This window comes from Ceratotherium simum, chromosome 8 (genome assembly GCF_057802395.1).
Source record: "Ceratotherium simum simum isolate JZ-2026a chromosome 8, ASM5780239v1, whole genome shotgun sequence".
Lineage (NCBI taxonomy): Eukaryota > Metazoa > Chordata > Mammalia > Perissodactyla > Rhinocerotidae > Ceratotherium > Ceratotherium simum.
In genome coordinates this window covers 82,497,001-82,517,066 of record NC_141907.1, presented here as the reverse complement: position 1 = coordinate 82,517,066, position 20,066 = coordinate 82,497,001, and the positions used below count along the sequence as shown (strand labels likewise).

Here is a 20,066-nt window from a genome sequence, read left to right as displayed (position 1 = left end):
GCCTACAGGAAAACTCTCTCCTACCTTAGAAGAAGAGAATATTTTGTTTGAATTATCCAAACAAGTGCCAAAATCTCTATTTTTATTTTCTACATGTACTCTGCCTAGTGACAGATTTATAGGTACTTTATTCAGCAGTCAATTTTAGTCGTTACACTAGACAAACCTATAAATGTTGGAATTGTGTTTGTCCAGGTTAAAAAGGAACTAGAATAGTGACCTCAGCGTCTGAAAATCCATGCTATCATATTCTCAAACAAATCAATGGCAATCTCTCAGAGCCAAGGCTGAGTTTTTGATGTTCTATTTTGTAAAGTGGGTCTTCTTTCCTTTTAAAAATTACAGTGTAATTTCCTTTTCAAATACTTGGGAGTATGGTATCTCCAGATATCATGACTATTAGAGGTTCATAACTGGACCCCTTGAGCCCAGACGCAGTCAGAAGTGCTCGCTCAGTGGCAAAACACACATGCCTACGGCCTATGACTTTTCTGGCCTGAGTCTTAAATACTTCAGAAAGCAAGAGGATCATTAAGTGAGAAAAATACTTGTACTATCATCAGTATCCTCACTTTCTTCCAGGCTACAAAATGTGCCTGAACTACTTATAAAGTTTTACCTAAAATTTTAGGAAACCCAGTGGTCAGATTTTTTCATCTTTGGACTACGCATAAGGTTAAATGCTCTTCTATTACTGGCCATTTCTATGGATCAAGTTTTGATCTTGACTGCTAGGTCCCTAAGAAAATGGTGTTAGATACTTTTTTTTTTCCTAGCAGGCTGAACAATGTAAACTGTGAGACAGAAAGAGAATTTTTTTTTCATTCCTTCTATTAGTTTTTATTACTTCCCCAGAACTAGAAAAGTGGACAAGTCTCTTTTTCCTTTGTATGACTGCTACATTTGGGGCCTAAATTCTGTTCCTTTAGTGCAGACCAACAAGATCTAAAATGAAGACAGCACTGGTATCCATATTAGCTAAATGTCAAACTGTTAGAATTGGGCAGGCTTTAGATAATTACAAAAATAATAATAAAGTCAGAACTTTGCAGTTCAATCCATGTGGTCATCACAGCAATAACTTAAATTCATTATGTCTCAACAGGAACTGAGTAAGTTTTATTATATTCAGGCCATAAAGCTGATTACTTCATTCAGTTCTGAAATGAGCTCTGAACATCTGAGAACACAGGACTCTCATCTAAATTCACAGTCCCCAGAGCCTCCTGAGAGCAGCAGTGGCACAACCTCGTTACAAACTAAGCCTTTATCCCAAGGAACCAAGCACAGAGGGAGATGGGTGGGTTGTGGGGAAGGAGATACAGTGCCTGTTCTGGCCAAATTTTGAGGGCCAATTTCCCTTTGCAATCAGTAGGGATTATTCATATTTTTTCCTTAGGAAAAAAATGCTTCTATAAATTCCCTTAATTCGTACATTCTTTAAGGATAAGAGAAAGCAAAATTCCATTAACTGGCCAAACAGCAAAAATAAATAAAAAGAATCTCAGCAAACAGAGATTAGTCATTTTTTTTGGTCTACTTAGTAGGAGCTATGTCTCTAAACATATCTTTGATATGTGTCTAAGACAGAGCATAGCTAGGAAATGGAGCATTGGGAAACAGACAAGTGGAGAAATACATGAAGAATTAGAAGGTTTTCAAGGTGTCACATTTCTTTTAGAGGTTCAGTGTGTGTACAGCAGTCACACTGCCAGATTCAGAGAGCAAACCAATGCCTAGATATGACACCAAATAAAGAGCTGACTCAGCAGCCACATAGTTAATTTAATGGATATTGACAGTGAAAATCAGAAATGGAAAGCTGGTAATTATCCAGTTAACTGGATTAGCATTTCAGGCCAAAAATTTGAGGCTGTAACTTGTTACATTTCGGGCTGTAACTTGAGGCATCTTTTGCTTGTCAGTGTTAATCAACTTAACCAAAAAACTGTCATGTTTCCAACTTCATTTATGATTTGTAGACAAAACTAGAGTCATACCCAGACACTTACATAGGGGAGATAAGTGGGCATGGAAAAACAGAATATATGCAATAAATATGCATCGAAGTATTTTAATGGGCTCTCTTTTATAATGTAAATATGGGAGCTTAGAACATGGGGCTCTGGAAGGACAAAAAATACATGCTGATGAGCATCCTTGAAATCACAGAAATTTCAGGGAGTAAAACTTAATTTGAGCCTGGGGTAGAAAGCACTATTTAAGAAAATTGCCAATCAACAGTTCAGCCTTTCCTTTCATAATTTCTCTCATAGTAAGCTGAAGTGATAGTCCAAATAATAATCTTTCTGACCGTGATGCGGCTGAAAATTCCACATGGCTTCTTAGTCCCCAGGGTCATGTTTTTCCCAGCAAGAATTTTATTGTATAACTGAAAGATATCACAGTGCACTTTAACCTGTGGCTGCAGTAAAGGGACTTACATCACATGTCACAGCTCCTCTAGAACTGGCATGCTGGAGGGACTGAAATAATGATGTGGCAGCTCCATCTCAGCCTTTGCACAGTGAGGACAGTGAGTCCTTTTGTGTGTGTAACAAAAGACTTTGTACTCAACTGCTACCCAAGGGGCTATAAAATGATTGATTGTCATTAAGACTATAAATGCAATTAATATTTTATGGGCTCAAGTGTCTTGGCACATTGGAAGGCCAGAGAAGAAAATAACAGGATTTCATGTTGTTAACAAAGTTTTGCCATATGAAAATCAGGTGAGTTAACAGATTCGGTGAACAATGAAATAGGAATACTACAAGTCAACCAAAGAGGTGGTATTTTCCCAAATACTTTCCACCTAGAAGGCAGTATACATAGAAGGTTTCCTGCCTAGACTCTAAAATTAGACCTTCCCAGCTCCACCACTTGCCAGTTGTGTGACCCTAGGCAAGTTTCTTTACTTCTCTCAAGCTTGGTTTCCTCATCTATTACAAGAGGATGATGAAGCAGCACCTGCTTCCTGGGGCTGTCGTGAAGATAAAAGAGAGAATTCATGTAATGCCTTCAGTCAGCTTCTGGGGCACAGTTAAGTGCTCAGTACATTTTAGCTATTATTAAGCAAACAATAAGCAAAGCCTTTCTCAAAGTTCAATTCATTTTAGTCCCATATAACCTTATTTGTTCATTCCTCTAGTTTACAAACATTTATTGAGTTCCCACTACAAGCAAGGTGGTAATATACAGAGATAAAGACACAATTGCTGCCCATGAGAAGCTTACTCTGAATCTGGACAGTGTACAAATAAAGAGAGAATCACAATACATCGTGATAAATGCTTAGACAGAAATAAACCCAGGGGAGTAAGGGGTTTGGGAGAACATTGGGAAAGGCTTCCTGGAACACCAAGTCAGTCAGTGCACGCTTCTGGGTGGTTTGGGGAGGAAGGGAGTGGAAGGGCCTGAGGGTGAGGAGGAGGGCCTGGAATACAAAGAGGAATGGGAATTTTCTCTGCCAAAACCCATAATCCACCATGAACACAAATGACCAAGAGGAAAGTAATAAGGGCCATGCATGAGCTACAAAATTCTAAGAGGGTTCTAAAAAGGGATGGTTATTTCCAGATGGCTGGAAGGGTGTGAACTTTACAAAAGAAAGGGCCTGTGAGCAAAGCCTGAAACATGGTATTTTGACAAGTAGAGAAGGAAGAGAAGCGTTCTTGAGATGGTGATTCATAGATGGTTGTAGGAGAGGTGACGACACAAGAATCCTTTTGTGAGTCCCTTTATAGTACTTTATATAAAAATGTGCATTGTGATTAGCAATATAGTACATGCCTGAAATTTATATTTTAAACTATTTTTTTTATTTTTATTTTGAATCTGGAGAAATTTTAGAAATGTGTAGACTTTTAACTATAAGGGTCCCTTTCTGTTTTTCTACTATAATTCCTAAAATTGAGCTTTAATCTTTACTGATACCTTTTTATCCATGTCAATATAATATCTACACTTTTCATAAACCCACATGTGTAATGCCTAATAATTCACTGATCACAATTCTTCTCAATTCCAAACATATTAAGACCATTTTAATAGACTAGAATCAAACCATAAGTAATGCACACAAAGAATTTTCTGAGCAAATTTCCAAATGAATATTATGGTGTTCATTAATAACTTTGTATATAAAATGCTTTTCGAAGTCATAGCCTTTAAATAATCTCTAAGTGCTTTTTTAAAAAAATCAACTCTACCTTAAGAGTTCCATGTTCTTTCAAAAGCTTCAATTTTATACTTTAGCCAGATATTCATATTCTCATAACAAGTTAATATCACTTATCTGAGTTAGATCATTTCATTCTCATAATTTGTCAACTTTCTTGAATTTATCTAATCGTGTGTGATGGCCTGTTGTGTTACAATATCTTTTTAATCCTTCATAATTTAATAAGATATGCACCTTTTAATAATGCCTCTCATCAATAAACAAATACTTGATTCTACTATAAAGATTTTCATAAAAATAGATAACATAAATGGCTAGTGAATGCAATGCCTTGATTTACTTCTGAAACATTAATTTGCAACCTCTGTTTATTAATTCTTGAAAAAATTCCATTTACCATAAAAGTAGTGACACCATGATCACCTTAAAATAATATCTACTAAAAGGAAGAAAAATATGATATTCGAGAAAAAAGATGTGGGAACCCAAAAATCACTTTTACCTTTCCATGGATTAGATGAAGGAGGACAGGTCTTTGTAAAGCTTTCAAGTTTCCCTTTCTTATGATGCTGGGTGGACTTTTTCCTTTGAAAATGTTCTTCTCTCCTCTCTGCTGATTCACATTTTCAACATTTACATCCTTCATCTGGAATCATGGAAAGAAACCTATTAGAAAATCTTCCTATGTCTGTTTCCATCAGAGTCTCTTAGAAAATAAAATGGTAAAGCAATAAATGGAGTTGGCCATAATTTCTTCTGTTGTTTCTCAACTTATGATTCATAGGACCTAGCCATTAACTTTGAAAGAATGGAGAAGATATTACAAAATTAGTTTTTTAATTAGGTAAAAATACTGATACTTAAACTTCAGGTTTACAGTAATTGTGACTGGAAGATGGCTCTTTTATGTCACTGTCACTCTCGTCATTCGTTTTGACCTGTTGCTGTCTGTCTGATCTCTTCACTTTCTGCACCATTTTGTTGAAAGGAATCCTGCCCCATTGCACTTTATCTGTATATACAAAATTAAAGATGAACAGTCTGATTGCTGAACAAGGAGGTACACAATGTTTTCTGCAGGACACTTTACTGTTCTATTGAGAAATAGCTCAGAGAGGTGGATGACAAAGTTTTGATCCAACTTGGAAAACACAACAGCTATTAGAGACATCCAAAGAAGCAAAGGTCACTTGATAAATGTATTGCAATGACACTTCATTATAGAGTCTATCAGCCACTACTTATCTGTCACAGTGAAACAAATCTTGATCCTGCATACCTGTTTCACACTAATATGTAGAATAACAACCGACTTTACTAAAGAAATCTATTGCCTTTAGGTCCTTGAAAAGCAAATACAGAATCACCATATATTAAAACTAGCAGAGGCCCTAGAGGCCATTTGATTTGACCTCCTTTCTCAACACATAAATCTAAACCATCGTAAGTGACCAAATACTGCCATGCAGGGGAGCACCTGGTTCTTTCCCTAGGAAGAACACAGAATAGATTTACTCTATCATTAGCAATTCTATCTATTGTATGAAGGAACTCAGGAAAATTGGGAGGTCCCAATTTACTCCTCTTTCAGTTAGCATGGTCTCAATTGTTTTTCATATGACATGGATTCTAGACTCCTCACTCTCAGAACATTTCAAATGGATTCTAGTTTAACGTGCCTATTAATACAACATATAGAACTGGACTTCATACTCCAGTTACTCACCAGTATATGCCTTCTTTTGCCTGCTTCAACAATTTAGAAAGATCAGATCACTTTTGATTAGCAAAAACTTCAAAACTGTAGTCTACTTATTTTAGTGATAGATAACAAACTAAATGGATATAAAACCAACAGCACAAAACAAGTTCTGTCAGATGGCACAGTTCTTAAACACTTTGCTGACATCTAATCTTTGCGTCTCTCTTGTAGAAAATGCCCACCGTGATTTGGATCAGTTGATCATCATCACCATCAGGATTCCTCCACAGTAAGACAACGTTCACGTTGGATGAAATTCGGTAGCCCACACTGTCTTGGAGTTTTCCTTTGTCCCGATCAAGAAAAACTTCAGTGGAGTATGTGAGTTTGTACAGCCGGTCATTATTTAATGAGAGACCAGTTGTGTGACCTGCATAAAGATGGTGACACAAGTCAAGTCTTACTTGTAAGGCACCCATCAGGCAAGGACTGTGTTATCTTGTCATCAACACATTCCTCATCTAGCACAGTGATGCCCAGTGGAAGCTTAGCAAATATTTGCTGAATGAAATATGGTTCTACTTCTCCATCTGCTAAAATCATTGGCTTGAAAAAAACAAACAAAAAAAACTAACAAACAAACAAATAAGCTTCCATTTCAGAAAACCTTAGTTTGTATTCCTAATCATAATTAGACTATCTAAATATTGCCCTGGTTGAGCCATAGACTATTTTTTTAAAGACATGTCATTGTATTGCTTTTAGTTATATGAATATAATTTATTTTCCCCCCAGCTTTATTGAGATATAATGAATATGATTTCAAGTACAAGTTCAGCCAGGGATTGCTTTATAAAATTAATAAAAAACCTTGTGTAATTAATATATCATTTAAATGCAATGAATCAATGCCAAAGTAATTTTAGGGGTTAGAAGGCAATTCCTTAAATTGGATATTTTGGAATTCAAGGAATATCCCTCCAATGTAATTTATTCTATTAATTTAACTTGTAAACTTTTAGTACAAAGGCACATTTCAAGGCTACACACGTGAATTTAAATTAGCTGCTCCTGAATAAAATGATGTTTTACTACATAAAATCTTAGCACAGGCTTTAATTTGGCAGGGGCAATTTCATGTCAAATAGTATACAAGTCAGTATTGTGAGCCAAAAAAATTGATATATGGAGGAGTTCACACACTCTCCAATTCAGTTGAATTTAACCCAAAGACATGTAAAGGAGTAGGATCAAGTCTTCCTGGAGATGACTTGAAGTTTAGGGTCATACAAACTATTTGTATATTTTCTATCTATGGCTCTCAGGAGATAGTCAGAAAAGATTTTACTACACATTTTTCCTCAGTGCTAATGGGGTTGCACAGCCTAGTTAACTACAATAGTCAACCACAGCTTTTTTCCCCTCAGGAAATATGTATATGGGGGGAGGGACAAGAAAGGGTGTTGAGATGACTAGGACAGAAGTGAGGCAGCTGAGAAAGGAAGTAAAATTACTTTGCAAGGCCAAAAAATTAAGAAAACCTCTGAAAAGTCTTTCCCATCTACAGTCTTCATCACCTACTACAGCACCTACTGCCCAGAGGAAAAATGATCAAAATACATTCTCTGTAATCAAGTGTCCTAAGTGTTTTTTGTGTACTAACTTACTTAAACCACACAAAAACCTAACGGGGTAGGTACCATTATTAGTCTCATTTTTCAGATAAGGAAACTGAGGGGCACAGAGATTATACATTTTACCTGAGATTATCCAGACAGCTGGCGGTGGAGCAAGGATTTGAACCCAGGCTGTCTACTCCAGAGACCATGCTCTTATCTGTACTATGCACATCTAAATCTTTAGGCTGAATTCTTTTCCATTCCTAGGGAGTGAGTTAGGAATTCATTCATTCACTCATTCAATCAACAAGGATGTGCTGAGCACCTACTGGGTGGCAGGTGCTTTTCTAGGCTCTGGGGCTATACCAGTTAACAAGCAGACAAAATGTCTACCTGTGCGGAGTTTACATTTAAATGAGGAGGAGATAGGCAATAAAAAAATAAGTATATAAGCAAATTATAAAGTATGTTAGAAGTACTAATGAAAAAAAAATGAAACAGGAAAGGGAATGGGGATGTTGAGAGAAAGACCTTGGTGAGGAGGTAATATTCTTGACAGAGGCTTTAGAATAGCCACATCTACATCTGTGGGAAGAGCACCTCCCTCACCTCCATCCCCACACTCCTACCTCCCCAACCCCCACAGAGGGAACAGCAAGTGCAAAGGCCCTTGAGGAGGGCTTACGCAAGTATAATGGAGGAACAGCAAAGAGGCCAAAGAGGCTGGAATTGAGTAAGTGAAAGACACAGCAGAAGGAGATGAGGTCAAATAGGTACCTATGGGCAGCAGGGAGACTTGGGGGGACATTTGCATAGGCTTAGAATTTGACTCTGAGAGAGAAGGGTAGCCACTAGAGAGTTTTGGGTGGTGAAGTTACATGATCTGATAAATCTTCAAAGAAAGGGGATAAGGAGGCAAGAAATAAGAATCTAGAAAAGCCCAGAGAAGGAAGCATGGGAGTGGGTATCCAAGTGTATAAACACAAAAACAGACTGTGTCCAAGCACTAAGTCAGGCAGAACCTCAGGTGTGAGATAGGGGAGGCAAGAAAAGTCAGGAAAAACTTGAAGGAGTTGAACTCTGTGACTCCCTTTAGCCTCCCTGGCCTCCACCTCTTCTACATTTTAACTGGGGGCACTGCTGCAGGTTCAAACATTGGCTTCCTGGCCAGAAAAGATATTTTGGCCAGAGAGGCCTTCTTTTTATGGCACCCATCAAATGCCACGTAGAGTATAAAGGAAATGCATGTCATCTTATCTAATCCTCAGAGCTATTCTGAAAGGTAAGCATTATATGACAGCTGAGAAAAGCTGACTCTGAGTTCAACACAACATAGAGGATAGAATGCAGAATTTGATGTTTAAATTTACCGAGATCCAAGTTTTGTGGACTACACAAAGGTGTCTTCTGATTAAAATAAGTATGAAAAGTTTGTAGGAAGGTAGCCTTTCTTAAATTCCAAAGATTTCCAAACTATCATGTTGATTATTTTTTTCTTACTTTTCCTTTACTAGTCTAAAGAATGTGAAAAGGGACAATACATCATAGATCAGTTCTTGACTATGACTTGGAAGTTATAAAGCACAGGAAAGAATGGGCCTTGTTCATGTAGAACTTTTTCCTACCTCTTTCAACAGTAGATAAAGCCTAACAGTTCAAATAAGCGGATTGTGCTGTAGTGTGTCTCTGTTATCCTCTCCTCTTTGATAAGTACTTCTCTGTTTATGTTATTTAGAGATCTAGCAACACTGGGCAATGGGAGATGTTCTATTTATATTGTTGACTTAATTTCTTTCTTAGGGTGTTGCTCTTCAGAGTATGCAGAATGGCATTTTTTGGAACTGATGTTGGTAAAAACAGAAGATAAATTCATTTTAGCCCAAAAAGGAGTCAGTATCTCTTCACTGTGCCTCTTCGAGTGCATTTAGAATTTTTAAGTGGCTTAAAAGCAACAAAATTCTTAGTTTTGAACCTTTTAAGAAATATCTTAAAATACTCATTTGTCAAACAGTTGAATACAACAGCACAGTTAATTGGCTTAAACAAGAAGACAAAGTAGAGACAAATTAGTCAGGTTTGAAGAGACAGGCAGTAGTGATAAAGATGGTAGGCAATGGGATTTAGGATTTCAACAGAAAACTATAAGGCCAGAAGTAAAAGAGTAGGATGAAAGACAAGGAAAAAAAATTGGAAGATGATTAATGGGAATGGACTGACAAGTATGGGTAGGGCCAGGGACTGAGAGAAAGACTGGAAGTGAGGGAGTAGTTCAGACCTTAGATGTGACAAGATTAAGTAGAAAGCTTATGTGTGGGTTATGGAAAGTAAAGTACTATAAAGAAAACCCGAAGAAGGCACTAAGAATAGACTCACCATTACAAAATATGATTCAGAAAAAGTAGGGAAAACCTGAGTCTTTAGAATGTTCACACTCAGCGTATCTTTTCTAAAGAGACTCTCTTCCACATCCATTCTAACCCCTCCTCCACTCTCTTCACCACCCAACCTGCACGCAACATCCATCCAGATCTGGGGATTTGCTAAACAGTTACATTGATAATTAATTTTGAGATGAGTTTTGAGATGATGCATGGGATCCCAAACTTATAATGGCCTGATTTTAAAGTAGACTCTTCACAAGTAGTTTGCTTATTAAATGTCAATCATTATGGAGGGCAAGGAACCATAATCAAATCATGGTACTATAATACAAAAGGTTATCGCATCTAGGTAGAGAGACAGCTGCCAAGTCCTGTACTTTTTATTCATAATATTTGGTATAAAAAGCTGGTACCAGGAGGCTAATGACACTTAGGCTTTGGGGCCCTCACTTGCCCGGGCTCCTTCCAAGATCTTGGAGGGGGACCTAGCAATGTGTACACATGCCATATCATTTTTTCAGTAACATTTGCAAAGTAAGATATTTTTGTAATTTTTTCTCAAAGACGACCCCTAATTGCATAAGCTTCAGGGTCTAAAAATCCGGATTTGCCACTGAGCTTGTACACAACAAACTATAACTATTTGTCATGTTCTAAACCACAGTTCCCTGTATGTCGTTGTGTGTGTGTGTGTGTGTGTGTGTGTGTGTGTGTGTGTGTGTGTACCTTTAAATCTTTATAACTGCATGTATTTGAAAATATCAAGTTACTCAAATTTCTCATTTATAGGGCAGGAGAAAAGAGAAGCCAAAAATAACTACTATATCTCAATTATTTTTCTCAAAATAATTATAATATTAGGTTTGATATTATGGTGTATATATTGCTCATATTTCAAATACTCAACAGTTTATTTGACAGATAAAATAGTAAGCTCTCTATAACAATCCTCAGACATAACTTAGAAACCTTTACTTTTTTCTCATTAAAATATTTTCATCCTAGTAAGGACCATATCTTTAAATACTACACATTTTAGAAACTAGTGAAAAATATTGTCTTTAGTTCAAGAATCTAAAGTGTGATTTGCTTAGGTGAAATAATCTATATTTAGCTCTCCATTTATTGTTCCAATAACAAAGATTTTCCCTTTTCTTCACGTGGAAATTTTCCACACAAAAAAATCTTAAGACAAACTTCACTTTATGATCAAAAAGTCACAGTTTTCCCACAAGGGTTTTAGAAGTTTACAAGTGAATTGTTTTATATGAAATACTTTGAGTACACAGTTATTAAAATTGGACCCTATTGTGCTAAGTTCTGTGTTAGATCAATTGGTTTTGACAGTGCATCCTCTTAAGAGACTCTAAAAAGTGATAATTTTACAGGTGCAACATTTAGAAATCCAAAGAGTGCATAAATCAGCTGATTTAAAACAAGATTCCATATTAATACATGTCATACAGCTTTTTGAAACCATTACTCATAAACTGTTTGTTTTCTGTGAAGTGTATAAATTCATATGTGTTTTCTTAAATAAATTTTAACTTAGAAAAATAGCAACACTATTTTTCCAAAGATAATGTCTTCTTTCTTAAATCTATATCATGTAGTTTTATTTTCTGTAATTCTCCAACTAAAATAGTTCTATCAGTTTTGAATGGTAATGGAATTAAATACACACTTTAGCATTTCATTCATAATTCTTTGGCAAATGGAAGGCCTTTTTCATTGGGTCCAATTGTTCTTGATGTCACATCGCTAAGCAACTAGAGGGAAATTTAGGAACTGGTTTTTTAAAATCCTCTTTTACAATTCAAATGAAGGAGCTGCATTCAGTGAGTGACCAACTGAAGCATGTAACAATAGCTGGCATCTTTTTTCTCCCTTTTAAAACTAGACCATGAATGAGAAAATGAAGCAAGAAGCACACCAGTCTGAGGGACTGAAACTAAAAGGAACCTCTGTTTTCTTAATATATGTAGGAATTTGAATTTGGTTTGCATTCCAACCCAGTACCTTCACAAACATTCCAAAGTTACATGGCTCCGAAGATAGTTTAGTTAGGAACTCTTCCACTATTCACACACACATATTTTCCCTCAAAGATTAAAATTAAAATTTAGCAACAGGTAACACAAACTTACCTTTAACAGAAGCTGAATATGAGGAAATGAAGCAGAGAAAAAGCACAGCAAGAAGAATCATATTGACTGGCTGCCCTCTAACGCATCCAGTTCCCAGCGAGAAGTCACGGAGAAGTGGGCGCTTTCACTGGCAGCGAGGGAGTGACCCTCCTCAGAACCTGCAACAATAATGTTTATCTTTGGGGAAAGGTCAGATTCCAAACTCCAAAATCAGGACCTAGGTTCACCAAACGGCTCCCGATTAATGATTAAACTTAGGGGGACTGTAGTTTTCAGTCTTTCACCCTTTTAATTTTTTTTACTCAATAAGGAAACATCAAAACACTTTTCACTTTTGAGAGCTAAACCAGACCAGTTTACCTTCCTATAAATTCAGAAATACTGAGGGACATTTGAGGAACACTGGTGGTGATATTTTTCTGCTCAATCTATAATCACAATGCCTATAATATTAAATGCCTGTCTTCACATTTTACCACTTTATGTGGGAGAGTGGTGAAGATTCTCAAACTCACCTAAACTTACTTAAATTTTATTAGGTCTTGTATGGTCATCTTTGAATTTTTTTATTTTATTTTTTTATTATTTTTTTGTGTGTGTGAGGAGATCAGCCCTGTGCTAACATCTGCCAATCCTCCTCCTTTTTTGCTGAGGAAGACTGGCCCTGGGCTAACATCCGTGCCCATCTTCCTCCACTTTATGTGGGATGCCACCACAGCATGGCTTGACAAGCAGTGCGTGGGTGCGCGCCTGGGATCCGAACTGGAGGACCCTGGGCCGCCGCAGCGGAGCGCGTGCACTTGAGCGCGTGCACTTAACCGCTTGCGCCACCGGGCCGGCCCCTGAATTTTTTTATACTATGTGTATGCTATTATAAAAATTAACTCTGAATTTTAGGCTTTAAATTTAAAATTTTTAAGTTGTACCACCCCCAATTATTTCAAAATGTTCGAGTAGATAGAACTTTCATTTCCAAAACCTAGATGATTCTCCTTATGTGTGAAACTATACGGGGGTTGGAGCAAATCAGCATTGTCTACCATTAACGTGCTAGCAAGCTGACTGAGTATATCGTACTAGACCCCTAGCCATGTCCTTGATGAGAAACACCTGTGTAAGTCCCCACATTGGCTGGAGAGAGTCCCCTGTGCTTTCTGAATCCCACTTCTAGGAAAAGATTCAAAGGGGGAATTTCAGCTCTTAGCACTTTTGCTATAGAAAATTAATTTAGGAAGCTTCTCTAGAATTAAAGCGAATACTCTAGTATGCCTAAGGCCACGCTGACTAAACCAACTCTTGTCCTTGAGAACTCCCCCAAGACAGACTTGATATGAACAAAACCTACTAAAATGAGGTGGTTTGGGGGGCATGTAAGGAGGTTTTGGCAAAGGAGGGAATAAGTGCTGGTGAAGGGCTATTTGAATGAACTTGAAAATACTTACAGCCATGTTTATGTATAAAACGAGTTCTTAAATCCAGCCTCATCTTTCTCAAAACCTTTTTCTAGAATCCTAATCTTAAGCTTAAATCTTCTAGACAACCTAGGTAAAAGACAGCCAACTTGACAGACAGGGCCACAAAATGAAATATAAAATTTAAAAATCTCCAAAGTCAAGCATATTTTCTCTTGAAATATATTTTTATACACAGAACTGAAAGAGGAAAACTGTTTGTCTTTATTGTCTCTTGAGTTTAGAACTTCATTTGCTATCATGAGTTTTGTATACGAATCATGGCTAAAGTACCTATACAAAAATAAAATATTTGGTTGTGACTATCATCTTGAAGTCATAAATAATAAGTTTTCCTGGGGCAAACAGAAAAGGCCATCCTTAGAAAAATACCTTTGTTGAAGAAATATAAGTTTTTATGAATAGTAAGTATTATAAATACAAGGTAATGTGAAAATGCTTTATTGCTTTACATTTGAATAGATTTCTATGTGTTCCCACAATTTCTGCAATACACACATAGTGATATGAAGCCATTATAGTCACTTAAACTGTACAACTTTATTTAAATTAAAGACTATTTTGAATATTATGTGATTCTATGAGAACTGTTTTTTATATTTCCACTTAAGGCTCACAGTTACACAGACCTTTAACGCTGGCGGTTACACTACATGGTACATGATACGTGTCTCTTTGGGTAAAGTACCATTCGTTGCCAGGTGTTTGCCAGAGTCCAGCCAATAAAAGGCATATCACTATTGCCTAACAAAATAAATGCTGTTTCATTTGAGCATTTGCTTTCTACTAGAAAGCTCCTATGAGTCACTGCATTAAATGGCCATTTCAACATAGGATGTTCAAATAAGATTTTCTGTTGGTAATAAATAATACCATCCTTTTATATTTTGCTTATAACTTTTTCTTTTTACAAAGACATTTGAAAGACTTCTTAAAATTGTTTCACCAGAGATGAAATAAAAATGCCAAACTCTTTTCATAGTCAGTCAATTCTATGTACCAAAGAAGAGGCGTTCTCCTTCGTTGCTCTGTTGATCAAGCAGAGCAGACATCATACTGTACAATGTATGTGGGAGATCCCTCCCAAAACTCATCAGCTATTTTACATGGCATGTGAAGCAGGACAGGTGCACAGCCCGGTATGAAACTAACAAGAGCTGCCATCTGTGGAACCATTACTATGTACATACACTATGCTAAGCACTTTACATTTTTTATAGTATATTGTTACAGTAATCATTTTACATATTAGAAAAATGTGGCTCAGATTAATTTAGTAAAATGACTTAAGGAATATAGAAAAACAAACCTTGAAACCTAGATCCAATATTCCCCTTTACTTAAAAAATATTAGAGCTAGGAAGTGGAAAAAATTATTTCTTATGTATAGAATTATTGAGACTGTCCTTTAATAAGTCCATCACAACTTTTTATGGAGGCCAACAGAGCACTTGATTGTTATGGTTAGATGCTCCAGGCTGAACATACAGGGGAAAAAAATTGATCTGTGCTAGCCAGGTCAAAATCAAATAGTAGATTTTCAAACAATGCTATTGCAATGAAATTCCACTGGTAGTACAGGACACTGTGGAATATTTGCTATCCTGCTATTTTGCCATGATAAATAAGAGACTATGAAATAAAGATGGATGACTAATTCCAAAGTACAGCTGTATTTCTGTTGAGTATCAGAGGTTGTCAGGAGTTAACTCATTTTCCTAGATTAGAAGATAAATGAACTTCAACCCACTAAAGGTTGGAAGGAAATGTGTTACCCTACTAGATATATAGATATAGTAAGTCAGGATGTATGATAGCTATAGAGAAAAAAAAGTCTTTATAACATCAGAACACTTTACTCTGTTCTTAGAAGCATGACATTAATAAAAAAATTTTTTTTAGGGCCAGCCCGGTGGCGTAGCAGTTGAGTTCTTGTGCTCTGCTTCAACGGCCCAGGGTTCACAGGTTCAGATCCCAGGCACGGACCAACACACCATTTGTCAAGCCATGCTGTGGCGGTGTCCCATATAAAGGAGAGGAAGATGGGCACAGATGTTAGCCCAGGGCCAATCTTCCTCGGCAAAAGGAGGAGGATTGGCAACAGTTGTTAGCTCAGGGCTAATCTTCCTCAAAAAAACAAACAAAAAAAACAACAACAAAAAACTTTTTTAGGGGGACACTTCAAGTTATCCCTAAGTGGTCATAATAAAGGCTAATAATATTTTCAATTCAGTGGTAAAATTAGCATTTTCAAGGAATCTTGCAAAAAATATTTTTGTTAGGTTAAGAATATTCTTATGATGTGATGATCTCTTTTATACCAAGGCAGAATTATAAGAGAATACATATACTGTTTTAAAAGGTATTAAGAATTCTCTTTGAGAAAATAAAAACCCACTGAATGCCTTTCATTAACAAAAGTAAACTTGAGACTTGGGTTTGAAACATTTGGAATATAAGACTCTCCAAAAAAAATAGTTATTTTTCCAAGTTGGATTTTATTAACTAAACTTTACCCCTACCTTTCACCTCCCCCCAAGCACACATATTTGACAACAACCAAAAAATCTTTATGAGTCAACAACAGTCACCTTAAAAGGAGTCTAACATTACGTTATCTTTGGCCACACAAAACTGAATTTCTAGCATTTAAAAGCGAGAATTGATGGCTTTCTTTCAGTAGACAATTGTAAAGAAAACAAAATTTAAATTTTGATCAAAATAACTTTATTTACTAAGACAGTCCAGAAATTTCCCATATAGCCTGCACCAAGTTGCCCCTATTATTAATATCTTACATTAGTGTGGTAGATTTATTAATATTAATAAACCATATTGATATAATTATTATTAACTAAAATCTATACTTTATTTAGATTTCCTTAGTTTTGATCTAATGCTTTTTTTTTCTGTCCCAAGATCCCATCCAGGATACAACATTACATTTAGTTGTCATGTACCTCTTGGCTATGACAGTTTCTCTGATTTTCCTTATTTTTGATGACCTTGACAGCTTTGAAGTGTTTGGTAGGATCAGGTCAGGTGTTTTGCAGGATGCTCCTCTACTGGAATTTGTGGGATGTTTTTCTTGTGATTTGACCGGGCTTACAGGTTTGGGGGAGGAAGACCACAGAGGTGCCATTTTCATCATATTACATTAAAGGCACATACTATCAACACGATTTATCACTGTTGATGTCGACCTTGACCTCCTGGCTGAGCAGTGTTGTCAGGTTTCCACACTGTGAAAGTTACTCTTTCTTCACCTTCCTTTCCATACTCGACTCTTCGGAAGGAAGTACTATGTGTAGCCCATACTTGAGTAGTAGGGAGTTATGTTCCTCCTCCTTGAGGGTGGAGTACCTACATAAATTATTTGAAATTCCTCCATATGAGTTATCTCTTCTCCCCCAATTATTTATCATTTATATCATTATGCACTCACGAATATTTATTTTATATTTTGGGGTATAATCCAATACTACTTTATTTGTTTCTACAATTGCTCCAGCTTTAGCCATTGGGAGCTCTTTCAGTTGGCTCCTGTGTTCCTTTGACATATCCCATCCTTGTGCATGTGTGTGTGTAAGTATTTCCTTAACTTCTGGCACTACAAGATGCTCCAGGATCATCTCGTATACCTTGACCCCAATCCTAGAATCAGTCATTTCTCCAAGGAGGTCTCATTCCTTTTATTAAAGAATGGTATTAGAAACCAAGATCTGGGCACAACGTGTGCTCATTTCTACAATATTGAGTCTTCCAATCCATGAACGTAGAAAATCTCTACATTTATTTAGATCTTTATTTCTTTCATCAGAGTTTTGTAGTTTCCCTCATAAAGATCCTATATATATTTTGTTAGATTTATACTTAAATGTTTCTCTTGTTTTTAGTGCTATTGCTTTTTTAACTTCAAGTTTCAATTGTTCATTGCTGGTAGATAGGAAATCAATTGACTTTTGTATGTTAACTTTGTATCCTGTAACCTTGGACTATCATCACTTACTAGTTCCATGAGGACTCTTTTTGTTGATGTTTTACATAGACAATCACGTCATCCCTTTGTTCTCACCCTCAATTACCGTCTTCCAGTTTTGCTGCTGATCTCATATTAGTCTCCCTTGCTTTTCAGTGAATACCTGTTGGCAGTTTGGAGGTCCTCCCATTCTCATGGCCTTCAGATGCTCTGTTGTCTTCCCACTCTTTCCTCCTACACAGATGCTGAAACTAAGTTGGTGGTTTGTTCCCACTTGCTCATATTATGAGCATTATAAGGATTCTTTTTCACTTAGTTATGTTATAGCCACAATCTGGGTTTGTTGCTATTATTGTTGTTTTGTTATCCTAGATGTTCTACCTGTTTTTATGAGGAAATTCAGACTACACTGCCTCCACAGTCATCTTCCTAGAGTCTTCAATATTCATATATTACTTGTGGCGAGAGGATAAGGTATTTTTAAAAAACATTTTAAACTTTTTATATATTTTTAAAGTCAATCAAAATGCAAGTGAAATGATTATAGATGACAGGCTGATTCTGCCTTTTAGATACCTTTCAAGTCATTTAAAAAAAAATTAGTTTCTTTTTTGCTTTCTTAGCCTGAAATTAATGTACTCACAAGTGTTACTCTATTCCCACACCTCCTCACTCCCAACCTGCTGAAGAATACTATCAGAATTAAGGAAATATCAGAAGTAGGCTTAAAATAATGGAATTTGTGATGACTGCCCGATGTTTTCATGGCAAACATTTGGAGGAGCTCATAATCATATTTATTACCATGGTTTTGAGTACTGAAATTCTGTTTCTATCTGTAGCCCCCTTCTCACTCCACAATCTACAGTCCAATTTAACAAACTGGCTGCCAACTGCCTGAATGTGGTCCACAGACATGTTTTGCTTTGCCTGCTCCGTATTTAAAAACAAACAAAATAGTTGTTAACACTTAAAAACAGATTTCACATAAAAATCCAGATTTCTAGCTGCTCTTAAAAAATTGAGATCTCTGTCATTAGGCCCACATTCCTACTTGGAACTTGTACCCTGATTAAACAGAGAATGTGCTCTCAGTTTGTGACACTTTTCTCCCAGATAGCTTCTATCATTTGTTACCTTCTAGTCCTCATAGACATTATAGGTTTGTAACCCGTGGACTAGCACCTCTTTGATTTCAATCTCTCATGTTGGCTTAAACTACAAATATGCGCTGATGATTTCTAAAGCTGTTTCTACTTAGATGTCCTGCAGACTCCCCAGAACCCACATATTCAAAACCAAACTATTTTTTTCAAAACCTAATTTTCTTCCACTATTCTCTAAATGACCCAGTTAACAGAGTGGGAGTCCTATAGTTGCCCAAATTAGAAAAACCTTTAGAGTTATTATTTCCTCCTTCTTCCTCATCCTACAGACAGCTTTTCAGTCATGTGCCAAACTATGACATATCTTTGCTTTCACTGTTCCCAATATTTTAAATATCTTTCCCTTCTTGATATCTGGAAAACTACTTACTTTCCAAGATACAGCAAAATTAATCAGTTTATGAAACTACATCCCCTGCCTCTAGGAGCATTTAGTTTGCTGCTTTCCAAGTAAAGGCATCTCAGGTACATTATATATTGTATGGTATGTATTTACTGCTGGCTCTCCCACTAGACTAGGGATTCCTTAAGGATAGAGATCATGATTTAGTTATCTTTGTATCAACAGTACTAAGACAGAAAACATGGAATTCAATAAATGTGTCAAATAAATAAACATATGAATTTCACAAATCAATGAAAGTAAGATTATTTCATATTATGATTTTACCTTACTACACTTTCTACATGCTTCAATCTTTGGTTAAATTGCCCTTTATTTATGGTACTTTTTTGGCGCTTGCTTTGGATTGATACTAGTATCATTTTAAATTTTGTACCATATGACTATAAAGTTAAATGGCTATGTCAAAAGAAAACTCATTGACTCCACTATTAAAAGATAGGGTTTTTAAAGTAACTTAAAATTAAAATTTTTGTTTCCAATATGTGAATCTAAGGATGCCAGGCATTAACTCTGAAAAAATATATAATTATTCATTAAACAGATCCCTAAGGGGCAACTGACAGCTGTTGAAAGATTTGGCACATCACTATGCCAGCCTGAGTTTAATGACCTACATGTGAAGGGCTACATATCCAATTACTAATCCTCCCTCAGCTACTCTTTGCCCTGATATGGAGGCAGCTGAAAAAAGATGCCCTACCAACAGATCAGACATGGATCCAGACTTCGTTGCCAATGCTCAGTTAAGAGATCTTTTAGATTTGAGATGAGGAAGAAACAGAGTGGCCCACAATAGTGTTACAGTAACATAATTTTTCAAGTAAAACTTGAGGGTTTAAAGCAAGAGTGACCAGGTTTATGCTAAATTTAAAGAAATTTCAATACTTTTAGAAAACTCAAATTCTGAACTTAATTTTCTACTCATTGAAACCTTTAAACATGTTCAAATGTTTTCAAATATCAAGAATAATTTACTTCAGAATTCTTTCCATACTGAGATGATAGTCTCAT

The 20,066-nt window shown here is 36.3% G+C and overlaps 1 protein-coding gene across 2 annotated transcripts in view; it reads right to left on the bottom strand.

Moving 5' to 3' along the window:
• The window catches only part of MTTP (microsomal triglyceride transfer protein), a 55,203-nt gene that overhangs the window by 34,448 nt on the left and 689 nt on the right, over positions 1 to 20,066 (bottom strand). For both annotated transcript variants that reach the window (XM_014787910.2, XM_087434631.1), the window contains exons 2-4: positions 12,033 to 12,190; positions 6,128 to 6,315; positions 4,686 to 4,829 (exon numbers count right to left, since the gene is read on the bottom strand). In XM_014787910.2, the coding sequence (XP_014643396.1) occupies positions 4,686 to 4,829; positions 6,128 to 6,315; positions 12,033 to 12,093 (393 nt within the window). In that variant the 5' untranslated portion in view covers positions 12,094 to 12,190. The remainder of the gene's footprint in view (positions 1 to 4,685; positions 4,830 to 6,127; positions 6,316 to 12,032; positions 12,191 to 20,066) is intronic.